The following is a 16,390-nucleotide window of genomic DNA, read 5'->3' as shown; positions in this document are numbered from 1 at the left end:
AACTCAAGTCACCCTTTGCGTTGGGTTCATCATCTCTGACAGGAGACCTCTGACCTCTACATTGCACACCAATAAATGTTCCACATTGACTATCTAGATTGGAACATACACAGGCACACATATTATTTCTTATGTACTGACAATGAAAGGTAGGCAATAAGGACAGGATGTCAATATGAGGGCCGGGGGCTGCACCTCATGATGCTCCCTAACTTGGAGGACTGAGGTCTATGAATATTTGCATAAAACCAATCACAGTGTGCAAAAAGAAACCTTTATGCTTTCTATGTCTGGCTTCATGTATGAGATATAGATTACATCCAAAAAGATAACCTTTTCAAGAGGTAAAGAGAGTTCTGCTCAATAAAGCTTACAATCTAAAAGAATAATGTGAAAGTAAATGTCTCACAGTAACACATGTAATGTGCTCTGGAATATAAGTAGACCTAGACTATAAGAAACACCAAGAATAATGATTCCTATAGATTAAACCTTTCCTTCTACCGTCTAACCTTGGTACATAACAGGACACTAAGGGATATATTGGCATTTGTCTCCAAATGCCACCAAGAGTGCAAACATTATATATGACCAAATACATTCTGGTCCAAATAAATTTGGACTTCAACGCTGAAGTCCAAGTATGATGGAAAAAGTAATAATAAAGTATATAATTCACAATAACCTCACCTGTTTAGTACTATCAGACGAAGAAGAATCATTAATTGAATTATTTCCAATTCCCGAATCATCTGTGTCTATTAGGTTTTCTGTTGGAACACCCTGAGCAGGTTTTAGGAATGCAAATTCATTTTCCGTTGAGTCAATTGCTACACACACATCATAGGAGTATGGAAGCGTCAATGTTCCATTGTTAAAATTAGCTGGGAACCTGGGTCCTGCCTCTGTATATAACCCTGTACCGACCGGTCCAAATGTTTTAGCCTGGGCTGATTTTCTGCATTTTGATATGATTGCAAACATAACAGTCAAAGTGAATAGAAATGAAATCAATGCCAAGGCTACCACCAAGTAAATGTCTAAATTTGTCTGATTATCTGAGTTTTGGTATTGGTTCTTTATTTTAGGAATATCTTGCTGAAAATTTTCAGCAACAATAAGGTTCAAATTTATAGTAGAAGATCGTGGGGGGTTTCCATTGTCCTTCACCAAGACAATGACTTTGTGTTTCGTTGTCTCTTTCTCTTGAAAAACATGCAATGTCCTAATTTCGCCAGTGTGTCGACTAATGCTGAAGTAAGATGGTTCTGATGGTTGTAGAAATTGATATGATAACCAGGCATTGTGTCCAGAATCAGCATCTACAGCAACCACTTTAGCTACCAGATCCCCTTTATTTGATGACTGAGGAACTATTTCAAAATGAGCAGAATCATCTACCCCAATAGAAGGGTATAGAATCTTGGGAGAATTATCATTGAGATCTGTAATGCATATTTTAACAGTGGCAGTGCTATTTAAAGGTGGAGATCCATTGTCTTTAGCCATCACTTGAACATCAAATTCCCTCATTTGCTCATAATCAAATGGTCGCTGTGCATAGAGAACTCCTGTCATAGAATTAATGGAAACATAAGAAGATATTGGGAAATCATCATTATTTTTGTTAACAATAGACAATATAACTTTAGCATTTTCATCTAGATCAGGGTCAGAGGCTTGGACTTGGAATAATGAAGATCCTGTTGGATTATTTTCTGGAATATACACAACATATTTAGTTTGGACAAAAACAGGTGGATTGTCATTAACATCTAGTATCAGAAGCCTTATTGTTTTGATGGTGGATAGTGGAGGGGAACCTCTGTCTGTAGCCTTAATAGTAATATTGTACTCTTGCATTTCTTCTCTGTCCAAGGAACTTGTGGTCAGCAGTTTGTAATAGTTCTTAGATGAGGATGCTAATTCAAAAGGTAGAGAACCAGTAATGTGGCAAAAGACATCTGCATTTTCTCCGGAATCTATATCTCGAATATTGATTAATGCAACTACTGTGCCAGGTACAGAATCCTCAGCAATGGAGTTTGACACTGATGTCAGAATGATCTCAGGTGCATTGTCATTTGCATCCACAATTTGGATAACCACCTTAGCATGTGAAACCAAACCACCGCCGTCAGCTGCTTCCAAATTCATTGCATAGGCCTTTGTTAGCTCAAAATCAAGTAGTCCCTTCGTCCTTATTTCACCAGTCTGAGAATCGATAGTAAATGTTTGCTCAGCAATTTTGGAGATGTGGCTAAAAGAATAGGTAACATGTCCATTTACACCTTCATCTTCATCAGTAGCGTTCATGCGAATCACAAGGGTGTTCACTGGCGCATTTTCAGTTAGACTCACTTGGTACAGCTCTTTATAAAACATTGGGAAATTGTCATTTACATCAGTAACAATGATTTTAATTGTGGCTGTTCCAGTTTTAACAGGATTACCTCCATCTGAAGCTGTTAAAATTATTTCAAGATTTGATTGCTTTTCTCTATCTAAAGGCCTCTCTAACACTAGTTCTGGGAATTTTCTGCCGTCGCTGCTTGTTTTTACATTCAGTTTAAAATTGTCATTTTCACTGAGTTTGTAACTTTGGAGTGAATTTATACCAATGTCAGGATCCAGGGCATTACCCAGAATAAAATGAATTCCCGGGGGTGTCAGTTCTGAAATTTCAAAACTCATCGTATTTTTGGAAAAAAATGGTGAATTGTCATTTATATCCTGAATCTCGACTTCTACATGAAAAACATTCAAGGGATTTTCAAGCACTACCTCAAGACTTAGTGAGCAGATAGGTGTCATTTCACAGATTGTCTCTCTGTCTATTCTTTCTGCAACATACAGGTTTCCATTGTCTAAATTCACAGTGAAATGATGCCCAGCAGTAACAGATGAAATGCGGAATTTTCTCTTTGCTAGATCCTGGATATTTAAGCCTAGATCTTTAGCAATATTTCCTACCAAGTAGCCCTTCTTTTCTTCTTCAGAAATTGAGTAGCGGAGCTGAGCAGTGATTGAGTTGCACAGACAACAGAATAAAGAGAAATACAGTACTTGCCATTTCAATATCCATTCAGTCCTCTTTTCTATGATTTTTTGGAAATCCATTACAAAATGCAATCTTCCTAGATTAAGTGACAGTAAAAAATGTTAAATCCACTGGTGTCTGAATTAAATGATGAAACACATCCACTCAGGTTTGCAGCTTGTGAACATGAAGATCCAGTATGAAAATGTGTTTTCCACAATCGGTACTGCCTGGCTGTTGGAAACTTACATGAATCTCCATCATAAGGTTTTCCACCTTACTGGCCAATAGCGGCACACTGTGTCTTAACTAAGAACTGCAGGCTAATTGCTTTTACTATTTGTTTGTCACAAAAATATAAAAAATCAAACAAATAATTTTAATAAACAGGAATGCTCCAAAATTGATTATCACAATGAGATATTTTGTCTGCTTCTTATATAAGTAAGATATTTGTTCAATATATTATACTTTAAATATTATTACTATATATATATATATATATATATATATGTATATATATTTATATATATATATATATATAATTATAATAATTCAGCTTCATCCCTTTAAAGACATATCCACTTTTCTCCATTATTTTTAATGATTTGGTACTGCTACAGTAGATTGCAATGTTTCATGCTCCATTTATGTAATAGTCCAAAAAAATAAATAAATGTCATAAACTACTCATAATAATATTATCAGAGCATATGCATTGCAAAATATCTATTTTTCTGACAGTAACGTAGGGAGAAGTTTAGGTGATTGTAAGTCAACATCAAAAGTCAACAAAAACATTTCAATCCACGTAAGGTCAAAATTTAGCATGATTTCCTTCTGAAAGTTTTAATACAGAATCTATAAAAATAGTCTTAATTGTGTGTGTGTGTGTGTGTGTGTGTGGTGTGTGTGTAATTGAGACTAAATTTATAGTGTTTCATCAAAATTCTATATTAAAACTTTCAGAAGGAAATCATGCTAAATTTTGCTTCTAGTGACTTAATTTTGTACCCTATAAAACATAATGTATAATACGGTACTGTATTAGTTCTTTAATCATTTGGGCATTGAGTGATATCTCTGAGGTCTCCATAGTATAATGTTGAAAGAGAACATCATTTCCCTGCTTCAAGCCATTAATTCAGGCACAGACAATATGTGTATTTCTGAGAAGTGTAAAAAATGAATAGGTGTAGGGATAAATTTATTTCAATTGGAATTGGTAGCACGGCACTATAACAAGTTCTTAAGCCCCAAAAAAGAATAAGAATTCCATTATTTTTAACACAGTTATGCTCTTTCAAAAGTTCTAAAACAATTGGGCAAAGTATTCCGCATCCTTGGAGAATTGATTTTTTAGCCATCGATAATTACGCTCCTAAATATAACATTAACCTATAATTATAAAACATTAGAACCACATTGATTAATTCTCATTGTTGAGAAGAGTCTTTCTAATGAAACAAAAGGCACAGCTATCTAAATTCTGTTGGAAAAAAGCCATTGATAATCACATTGGAGATTTGCACAATGTTTCAGTTGCACAAAAAGTCCACAATCTAGTTTAGACATTAAGTACCACTGACGCATGGCGCAATACATGGGTGGGGAGAAAATGGCATTGTTTAAGGTAGAAAGAAAAAATCCACTAGAGTGAGTATAACTTTAGGCCCATTTGTCTAACATCCCTCATATGCAATGTAGAGACTTAATTCAGTTGTGCACCTTGCAGCTCAGTGGGCTGCACACTACACTATGGAATATTCAGCAACATATTTTTTTGTATAAACAGTCAATGCGCACTATGATAACTGTAATAGCAAACACATTCTATATAATTTCAATTCTTTAACAGACGTAAACAGCGGGGTACTGATAAGATACAATTGGACCAGATTCGACTGCCTCCACAAAGAAACTAAAGGCACCAGATTAATCAAAGTCTTGATGATTAAGTATCAACAGTTATAGGGAAGTATAGTGAGAAAGACATGAGCTCCATACCAATGTGACAGAGCAAAGGAGAGGTGCATTCTGTTGCATGCTCACAGAGTACATTAGGCTGCAAAACTACTATCAACAGAGGTAGCAGAGAGTGGGCATAAGTTCAAAAAATAATCAGGTGTGATTTGTTAAAGTGTCATAACCATATAAAACGTATAATATAGAAGTTGGTCAAACATATTATAAGAATCATAGATATTTATGCAGACTTATAGGAAAAAATATATCTGGGAACCCAGCATCCAAAAAGCTCAGAATTAAGGAACATGCAAAAACAATCATTTCCATTCCAGTAACCAGGGCGTTGAACTAGGGGTAGGCAGAAGAGGCACCTGCCTAGGGCACAATGAAAGGGGGGTGCTGGGCAGGTACCTGTCTTTTGCCCACCTCCCTCCCCTCAGGCACTTTCCCTTGCCTCCCTCCCTTCCAGCGTTCTCTCTTTCCCTCTGGCTCTCTCCTAACTCCCTCTCCTCCGGCGTTCTGCGCACGCATGCACACAATGCATTCGAGGTCGCACACGAGTGCATGGAAGGGAGTGTGGTGGCTGGCCGGGACTCCTAGGGCGCCCAGTCGGCTTGGCTCGTCACTACCAGTAACTGATCTGTATTGTCTCTCCATAATGATTAATCAAATAAGCAAATTTAGAGATTGATAAACTGGTAAACAAACTAGAAATCTGCCATAATAAGTAACATTATTGGCACCAACCACAACCCCAAGGAAGAACATAAAAGAAAATAATTTATTTAGAAAAATCTCACCTGGGTACTCAAATCAGATGAATATGAATCGTTCACAGAATTATTTCCAATGCCTGAATCAACCGTGTCTACTAGGTTTTCATCCGGAACATTCTGAACTGGTTTCAGAAATGCAAATTCTTCTTCTGTTGTGTCTACAGCTACGCACACATCATAGGGGTATGGAAGCGTCAGTGTTGCATTATTAAAGTTACCTGGGAACCTGGCTGGTGACTGACAATATAAGCCTGTAGTTAAAGGCCCAGATGTTTTAGCATGGGTAGATCTTCTGCATTTTGATATGATGATAAGCATGACAGTCAGAGTGAATAAAAATAAAATGAAAGCCAATGCTACAACCAGATAAATATCTAAATTTGAGGTATTGGAATTATGGAAATCAGTTTTAATATCTTGAATGTCCTGCTGATAACTTTCAGCAATAACAAGGTTTAAATTAATAGTAGAAGATCGTGGGGGGTTTCCATGGTCCTTCACCAAGACAATAACTTTGTGCCTCAGGGTCTCTTTCTCTTGAAAAACATGCAAAGTTCTGATTTCACCAGTGTGTCGACCAATGGTAAAGAAAGATGGTTCTGAACCTTGAAGAAACTCATATGATAGCCAGGCATTGTGGCCAGAATCAGCATCCACGGCAACAACTTTAGCAACTAATTCCCCTTTATTTGCAGTTCTTGGAACTATTTCAAATTGAGCAGAATCATCTACCACATGAGAAGGGTACAGAATCTTAGGAGAATTATCATTTAGATCTGTAATGCATATTTTAACTGTGGCAGTGCTATTTAAAGGTGGAGATCCATTGTCCTTTGCCATTACTTGAATGGTGAATTCCCTCATTTGTTCATAGTCAAATGGCCGTTGTGCATAGAGAACTCCTATGATTGAATTCAATGATATATAAGAAGATACAGGAGTATCACTTGCATTTTTATGAACAATTGAATATATAATTTTAGCGTTGTTATCCAGATCAGGATCGGAGGCTTGAACTTGGAATATGGAGGATCCTGGCAGATTATTTTCTGGAATGTACACAACATAACTAGCTTGGTCAAAAAGAGGTGGATTGTCATTTACATCTAGTATCACCAGCCTAATTGTTTTGGTGGTATTTAGTGGCGGAGATCCTCTGTCTGTAGCTTTAATAGTAATATTATATTCATGTGTTTGTTCTCTGTCCAAAGTACCTGTAGTTACTAATGTGTAATAGTTGCTTGAGGAGGATATTAATACAAAAGGCATTGAATCAGTAATCTGGCAATAAACATTTCCATTTTCTCCAGAATCCTTATCTTGGATGTCAATCAGCGCAACTACTGTACCAGGTAAGGAATCCTCAGGAATGGAGTTAGACACGGATGTCAGAATAATCTCAGGGGCATTGTCGTTTGCATCTAAGATTTGTATCACAACCTTTGTGTGGGAAAACAGGCCTCCTCCATCTTGTGCTTCTACAATCATTTCATAGGCCTTTGTAATCTCAAAATCTAGTGGTCCTTTTGTCCTTATTTCACCAGTCTGAGAATCAATAGTAAATGTCTGTTGAGTTATCTTTGAGATATGGTTAAAGGAATACAAAATGTGGCCATTCACCCCTTCATCTTCATCAGTGGCATTCAGGCAAATCACAAGGGTGTTCACTGGGGCATTTTCAGGCAGGTGTACATGGTACAGCTCTTTAGAAAACATTGGGGTGTTGTCATTGACATCAGTTATACTGATTTTAATTATAGCGGTTCCTGTTTTTACAGGAGTACCTCCATCTACAGCTGTTAAAATGATTTCAAGAGCTGATTGCTTTTCTCGATCTAAAGGCTTTTCCAAGACTAATTCTGGAAATTTTCTGCCATCTGTACTAGCTTTTTCATTTAGATTAAAATATTCATTTTCACTAATTTTATAAGTTTGTAAAGTATTGATTCCAATGTCTGGATCTTGAGCATTACCCAGGACAAAGCGGGTTCCAGTCTGGGTATTTTCCAATATTTCAAAATCCATGTTTTTTCTTGAAAAACTTGGCAAATTATCATTTATATCCTGAATTTCAACTTCTACATGAAAAACATTCAAAGGATTTTCAACAACTGCTTTCAGTCTCAGAGAGCAAACTGGTGTCATTTCACAAACTGACTCTCTGTCTATTCTGTCTGATACATACAGGTTTCCATTCTCTAAATTCACATTAAATAAATTCTCTGCAGTAACAGAAGAAATGCGGAATTTTCTATTTGTTAGATCCTGGATATTTAAGCCTAGATCTTTAGCAATATTTCCCACAAAGTAGCCTTTCTTTTCTTCTTCAGCAATTGAGTAGTGGAGCTGAGCAGTGACTGCTCTGCACAGACAACAGAAGGAAAGGAAATAAATTACTTGCCATTTTACTGTCCATTCAGTTCTTTTTCCTTTGCTTTTCCCCATTGTCACCAGCTTCAATACTTCCATGTTTAGAATAAAATCCATTGTATCCATTGAATATAAAAATTAAATGATGGAGTACATTCACTCAGGTTTGCAGTGTAATAATGTCCATCCACAATGAAAATGAATGTGTTTTCCACAATCTGCACTGCCTGGCTGTTGGGAACATAAATGAATCACTATTCCTGGGTTTTTCACCTTACTGGCCAACAGCGGCACACTGTGTCTCAACTAAGAACTGCAGGGGTTTTAATATTATTATTATTATTACTATTATTGTTATTATTATGTCTGTTTACAAAAACAAAAATTGAAAGTCTAAATTATAATTAATACTGTAATTATACATGATCATTTCTGTATATAAGGATGTGGATTGAAATGTAATGTAAGAAAAAAATGTATAAATGAATATTAAAAATAAAAAAAATATTAAAATATTTATTTCTTGGCATTGTAACAACTGATATTCAAACTTTTAATGCAAATTCCTTTGACATATTTCAATCGAAATGCAGAAGATGCTGGCAATTACTGAATGACTAATTATGACTAATTATATATGACTAATGACTGATTATTATTATTATTATTATTAATTATTAACACATTTATAAAGTTCCCTATTCCGCTGCTCTTTATGGGTGTATACATTGATGGATGGATTATATACAAACATACAAGACGTAAAGAGGGCCCTGTTCAATAGACCTTACAATACAAAATGACCAATAAATAATAATTAACTTCAAATACCAACACTGATCCCTAAGGTGACTATAGTATAGTTGTGTGTTCCTGATTGCCAAGAAACTCCAGCACATGCCTGTATCTGACAGGGCAGCATTACAAAATGAAGGCACCACTTGCCCTTTTAAAATTAACCTTCCAAACACATTTGAATTCAGTTGTTTTCAAAAATAGCACAAAAAGTATTTATGTTCTTAATTGCTTTATGTTTTACATGTATAGATTTATCATTTTATCATCTTCTGATGTTTTTTCGGCAAGAGGAAATTATGGAAATTATATTTGCTCTAAAATGTTTTACATGGGCAGCCATGGGGCTGAAGCAAAAGTAAAGAGAGCCCAGTTGGGGCAGTGAAATGTAATATTTAGGGGCCTATTTATCATGCTGTGTAAAACACATAAATAGAGAAAAACATCACCAGTGATGTTGAACATAGCAACCAATCAGCAATTATATTTCTACAGTCACCTAAAAGTTGGAAACAAACGCGAAGATCTGATTGGTTGCTATGGGCAACATCACAATGATGTTTTTCACCAATGTTTTACACAGCATGATAAATAAGACACTTTGTATTGTTAAGTAAGTTAGAAGGGCTTTTGTAAGAGGCCAACAAAGGCCAAAGCATAACAGCCCAGGACATTGAAATATAATGGGGGGGATTAGTAAACTGACATTAGATATTGTTAAAATAATTCCGTAAATTTAGTAAACATAATGAACACCTTTTACAAACACATCACATCCTAACACTAGATTATGTTGTCAGGGCCGGATTTGCCCTGAGGGCGCCCAAAGGCCAGCGTCTTCCATTGCCCCCTCCCTCTTAAAGGATAGTGCACATGCGCATCCTTGTTTCTAGCCATAGCAAAAGCACCTAGTGGCTAGTGCTCCGGAATCAAACGAATTGCACATGCGGCTGGTCAGCATGCCGCCCCTTAATCTATGCTGCCCTAGGCCTAGTACAGGAAAATCCGGGCCTGTATGTTGTGATAAAACCAAAAAATCATTCTGATTTTGCAAACTTGTGCCGCAATTTTTTTGCACCATTTGGACATATCTTGTCATGACTGACATTGTTATGAAAATAGAACAAACTGATGCATTTATTGGCACCGTCCACTGGGCATTCCTCCCAGTCTCCTTTCCTAAAGCAGACATTGAGCTTTAAGCATAGGATTAACAGTTATTTAGGAAACACCAATATATTAAGTACTGTTCTACAACAGAAGAGTGTACACATCAAATATAAAGAATACAAAAACTGCCAATTGATGCCCAGGCAGGGCATGATTTAGGCACAGGATTTGCAGATGGTTAGTGAAAGGGATGGTTTTTATATTTTTAGGCACTAATATTTAAAACATAACTTTTATTGAATCCAGTAAAAAGATGTAAATGATTTAAATGAAGCTGACTGTAAGAGTCAAGAGCATATAACACTATGGGGCTTATATACTAAAACTCAAATTTATCTCATATTTTTTTTAAACCAAGATTGACCAAACTTCCATCCATAATTTTACCTTATTTATCAATAAAATAACTAGAAAAAGTCAGGTCAGGAAAAAAGTCAATAAAATCTAGCAAAAACTCAAATCGTATGACTTTTTTAGGATTTGACACACAAATTGCTTGGATTTTTTGGACTATCGGACTAAACCCAGCACAGATCACAATATCTTCAAATTGTAAAAGGGACATCTGCCATTGACTTCTACATGACCTTTACAGGTCATACAGTGCATATATATATATATTAGCCACATTCACATTTACATATTATTTAGTACCTTATGTATACAAACATAGAACTGTTACAAAAAGTTGGTTTTGCTTTACTGACATAACATTTATTGGTTAGTCAGTATATACTAAGCAATTATTAAAGCACATTGTAAAAAATCAAAAGTAATTTCCTTTTTTTTTAAAAAAAAAAAAACAACTCTTCAACATCTATGTTGTTACCATGTAAAAAGGCTCAAAACAGATAAGCTTAGAATTCAGCAGCTGTCATTTATACCTTTGCTGCAGAGTATCTACACTAGCATTCAAAATCAATTCTATTATTAAATAAAGAACTCCACAACCCAGATTCCCAGTGCATGTCTACACATTGTACTGTCGACTATTGTTCCAACTTTCATTTAAACCAGCTTTGGTCTACTTTGTAAGTATAATAAATTATAATTAAGTATAATAGTAGTTCTGAAGCATTTTATATCCACCTTGCCCTTATAAGCCAAGGTATCACCAAACCTACCAACCAAAACTGATTTCACTCTTACTAGTAAATGAGCCTTAAATTTTAACTTTGCCAGGCTCATTGTGTTCTCAATCACCTCTGTTTAATTTGACTTCTACAATATAGGACTGTGAAAACCCCACCTACACCTTGGGGCACATTTACTAAGCTCAAGTGAAGGATTCAAACTAAAAAAACTTAGGATTTCGAAGTATTTTGTACTTCGACCATCGAATAGGCTACTTCGACCTTTGACTACAACTACGATTTTGATTTGAACGAAAAATTGTTCGACTATTCGACTATTCGATAGTCGAAGTACTGTCTCTTTAAAAAAAACTTTGACTACCTTCGCCACTTTAAACCTACTGAGCTACAATGTTAGCCTATAGGGACCTTCGCCATAAGTTTGCTAAGCTTTTTCTGATCGAAGGACAATCCTTCCATCAATGGATTAAAATCCTTCGATTTTGAATTAGATTCGAAGGATTTAATCGTTCGAACGAACGATTTTTCCTTCGATTGTTCGATCAAAGTATTTGCGGAGAATCCTTCAATATTCGAAGTAGAAGGATTTTACTTTGAGGGTCGAATATCGAGGGTTAATTAACCCTCGATATTCGACGCTTAGTAAATGTGCCCCCTTGTGTTCAATGTACTGTAATGTTTCTAAATTTAAAGTACTCCTGGGGAGAGGTCTCTATCCACTTGCTAGAGTCTGTAGCGTTTTTGTAGAATTGTTGTTATGTTACTATAAGAAGAAACAATAATAGGTTTCCCTTATATGTTACCTAATTGTTATCTCATAAATACATAAGATATTTAAAATAATTCCAGGCATTTCATAAAAAAAACAAAACTCACCTCCTGATTCATTTCAGATGGAGAAGAATCAATAATTGAATAATTTCCAATTCCTGAGTCATCTGTGTCTATGAGGTTTTCAATTGGAACACTCTGAACAGGTTTAACAAAGGCAAATTCTTTTTCTTTTGAGTCTAGCGTTACACATACATCATAAGAGTGTGGAAGAGTCAATGTTGCATTATTATAATTAGTAGGGAATCTGGGTGCTCCTTGTGAGTAGAGGCCAGTGGTTACAGATCCAAATGCTTTTGGATGGTCTGACTTTCTGTATTTTGATATGACTGCTAGCATGACAGTCAAAGTAAATAGAAATGAAATAACTGCCAAAGCCACTACTAAGTACATATCTAAATTTAATAGGGACTCCGACTTCTGAAATTGGTTGTTTATTTGGGGAATATCCTGTTGAAAATTTTCAGTGACAATAATACTAAAATGTATAGTAGTAGATTGTGGGGGTGTCCCATTGTCCTTCACCAGGACAATGACATTGTGCTTCTGGATCTCTGTCTCTGCAAAAATACGCAAAGTTCTGATTTCACCAGTGTGTTGATTAATGGTAAAAGCTTGTGGTTCTGAACCTTGAAGAAATTCATATGATAGCCAGGCATTATGTCCAGAATCAGCATCCACTGCGATCACTTTAGTAACTAGGTCCTCTTTATTTGAGGATAGAGGAACTATTTCAAACATAGCAGAATTATCTACTCCAGTAGAAGGGTATAGAATCTTAGGAGCGTTATCATTTAAATCTGTAATATATATTTTAACTGTAGTAGAGCTACTTAAATGTGGAGATCCATTGTCTTTAGCCTCTACTTGAATGTCAATTTCTTTCAGTTGTTCATAATCAAATGAACACTGGGCAAAAAGAACCCCATTCATGGAATTAATGGATACACAGGAATATACAGGAATTCCATCTGTATTTGTATTAACAATTGAATAAGTAATTTTAGCATTGCCATCCAGATCAGGATCTGAGGCTTGCACTTGAAATATTGAAGATCCTGATGGATTATTTTCTGGAATATACACAACATAACTATTTTGGTCAAAAGCTGGGGAGTTGTCATTCACATCTGATATCAAAAGTGGAAATGTTTTAGTAGTTGATAGTGGAGGGTATCCTTTATCTGTTGCTCTAATAGTAATATTGTATCCATGTATTTCTTCTCTGTCCAAGGAACTTGTAGTGAGCAGTCTGAAATAGTTGCTAGAGGAAGATGTTATCTCAAAAGGCAGTGGTTGCATAATTTCACAGTAGACTTTGCCATTTTCTCCAGAGTCTATATCTCGAACCTTAATCAGTGCAATTACTGTGCCAGGAGGAGAATCCTCTGGAATGGAGTTAGACACTGATGTAATAATGATCTCAGGTGCATTGTCATTTGCATCTACAATTTGGATAACCACCTTAGCATTGGAAAAAAGGCCACCACCATCCTGTGCTTCTACAATCATTTCATAGGTCTTTGTTGTCTCAAAATCCAGGTCATCTTTGGTTCTTATCTCACCAGTCTTAGAATCAATGGTAAATTTTTCCTGAGCAGCTTTTGTGATGTGGCTAAGAGAATATGTAATGTGTCCATTTATACCTTCATCTTCATCAGTAGCATCTAAGTGTACCACAAGCGTGTTCACTGGAGCACTTTCAATCAGGTTTACTTGGTATAACTCTTTGGAAAATAATGGGTTGTTGTCATTGAAATCACTGATATTAATTTTAATTACAGCTGATCCAGTTTTTACAGGGCTACCACCGTCTAAAGCTGTTAAAATAATTTCCAGATAGGATTGCTTTTCTCTATCTAAAGGCTTTTCTAAGACTAACTCTGGTATTTTTCGCCCATCACTGCTGGTTTTCACGTTTAACTTAAAATACCCATTTTCATTAATTTTGTAGGTTTGCAGTGAATTAATACCAATGTCAGGATCCAGCGCATTAATCATAACAAAGCGGGTTCCGGGCGGTGTCAATTCTGTTATTTCAAAATTCATAATATTTTTCAAAAAGCTTGGAGAATTATCATTTATATCCTTAATCTCAATTTCTATATTAAAAATATTCAAAGGGCTTTCAACCACTGCTTCTAGGCTCAGTGAACAAATGGGTGTTACATCACAAACTGCCTCTCTGTCTATTCTGTCTGATACATACAGGTTTCCATTCTCTAAATTCACATTAAAGAAATGCTCAGCTGTAACAGAAGAAATGCGGAATTTTCTCTTTGCAAGATCCTGGATATTTAAAGCCAAATCTTTAGCAATATTTCCTACCAAATATCCTTTCTTTTCCTCTTCAGCAATTGAGTAGTGAAGCTGACCAGTGAGTGCCTTGCACAAACAAGAGAACAGAAGAAAATGCACTACTTGCCATTTTGTTGTCCATTCAGTCTTTGTAAACTTCATTTTCTGGAAAACCATTGTCACCAAGTAAAAATCTTCTAGAGTGAAATGTTTTAAATCCACAAGAAGAGTAAAAAATAAATGATAAAATACTGTAAGTCCAGTCAGGTATGTAGCTTGTAACCATGAGGATCCAATATGAAAATGAATGTGTTTTCTACAATCTGCCTGTTGGAAACTTACATGAATCCTCATCTCTAGGTTTTTCCACCTTATTGGCCAACAGCGGCACACTGTGTCTCAACTAAGAACTGCAGATTTCTCATTTTGTAATTTTAATATATCAAGTTGAGTTTTCAAAGCGACTTTATCATTTATTATTATAACCCCCCAAGGTTGAATATTACATTTTGGAATTTGATTTATAACTGGGTCAAGAAAATAGTTCAATTAAAAAAAATGTTACACTATTTCATCTTTAAAAAAATACTGCAATACTAGTTATAGGTTCTAATGATTAGGAAACATCAGTACTACAGCAATGCCATTTACCGTAACATCCAATTAAAACAAACAAGTCTTTACTATTTTGCTTTGTTATCTAATAATAAGAAACACCTCGTACATGATTTTGACTAATTAATTAGTTATCTTGTATTATCTGTATTTACTTGGCATTTTATGAAAATGTTATTAACATATTCTATACTTTGGCGCCACGTGGTTCACACAGCATACTACGGCACAGCATATCACAGCATTAATATTAGAGAAGCATGTACTATTATTATGATATTATTTATATATCACCAACATATCACATTTTCCAAGTGTAACTTACAGTCTAAGGTCCCTATTACATACACACCAGAAAAGCTGTATGTTTTGAAGTGTGTAAGGAAACCAGAGAACCCCTTTCAAATGGAGACACTGACACTGGCAGCCAATAACCTATTGCATTGTGAGGCTTACTGTTTTCAGGCCTTCTCCTATTTATCTTCCATTCTTTTATTCAAACCACTGCCTGCTAAAACTCCTAAAGAAAAAGCAAAATATAAAAAAAACTACCAATTATCTCAGAATATCTACCACTTTCAAAGATGATTTTGACAGTGGCCATAAGTTTAAAAGGAAATAAAAAAAAATCAAAACAATATAACTTGTTTTCATTACACATTCCCATATGTATACTGTCATTTGTAATAAATATTCCTTTTCCTTAGGTGTGGGTATCAGTATATAAAGATGTTACAGTTAGATTTGGATATTAGACTGAATCAGAAAGACACCTGGTACATGTAACACATCTAAAGGTCTCAACGTAATACCAGCAAGGTATTAGTATTAAAAAGGTCATTGCTTCGCAGGAGAACAGGGAGTCATATTCCCTCTTTTCAAATTGCTGGCAAGGCCCCATCTAGAATATGCTGTGCAGTTTTGGGTCCATTCCTTAGAAAATATATTAATGAAATTGTCTTAAAAAAGGCCACAGAAGGTAAAGGGTTAGGAAAATCTCAGTTATAAAGAAAGTTGGGATTTTTTATGCTGGAGAAGAGGTGATTAAGGGGAGATATGTTAACAATGTATCAATATATATATATATATATATATATATATATATATATATATATATGGTACAATATAATAAATTCTCTCCTAAAGAAAGAAGATTCCATCTGGAAAGGGTTGTTTGCCTTCCTTTGAAACAACTATTGGTTGTATCAGCAGGTTTCAAAACCTTTCAGAAAAGGCTGAAGTTGATGGAAGTGTGTCTTTTTTTATTCTTATCATCTGTATTAATAAATCTGAGGCGGTTGCAATGGATACATATTCTGATGACTGGTATCAGCTACTCTTTACAATATTCATTAGTGAGAAAGAAGGTGTCTGACAGGTGACACAGTTTAATTCATTGTTAGGCATGGGAATCAGGAGGGACCACAGCAATA

General features: G+C 35.4%; 1 protein-coding gene across 48 annotated transcripts in view; it reads right to left on the bottom strand.

The window, feature by feature from the left end:
- LOC108710881 (protocadherin gamma-B5) overlaps positions 1–16,390 on the bottom strand; it is a 234,383-nt gene that overhangs the window by 17,813 nt on the left and 200,180 nt on the right. For 2 of the 48 annotated variants that reach the window (XM_018252078.2, XM_041586102.1), the window contains exon 1: positions 5,809–8,359. The exons of 43 other annotated variants lie outside the window; for them this stretch is intronic. In XM_018252078.2, the coding sequence (XP_018107567.1) occupies positions 5,809–8,280 (2,472 nt within the window). In that variant the 5' untranslated portion in view covers positions 8,281–8,359. Of the gene's footprint in view, positions 1–690; positions 3,411–5,808; positions 8,360–12,089; positions 15,060–16,390 lie in introns of those variants that run through there. 3 more of the 48 variants (XM_018252075.2, XM_041586109.1, XM_018252071.2) reach the window with 2 other exon arrangements.

The sequence above is a fragment of the Xenopus laevis genome, chromosome 3L (genome assembly GCF_017654675.1).
Source record: "Xenopus laevis strain J_2021 chromosome 3L, Xenopus_laevis_v10.1, whole genome shotgun sequence".
Taxonomy (NCBI): domain Eukaryota; kingdom Metazoa; phylum Chordata; class Amphibia; order Anura; family Pipidae; genus Xenopus; species Xenopus laevis.
Note: the sequence above shows the minus strand (reverse complement) of the source record. Positions and strands in the feature narration are given on the sequence as shown.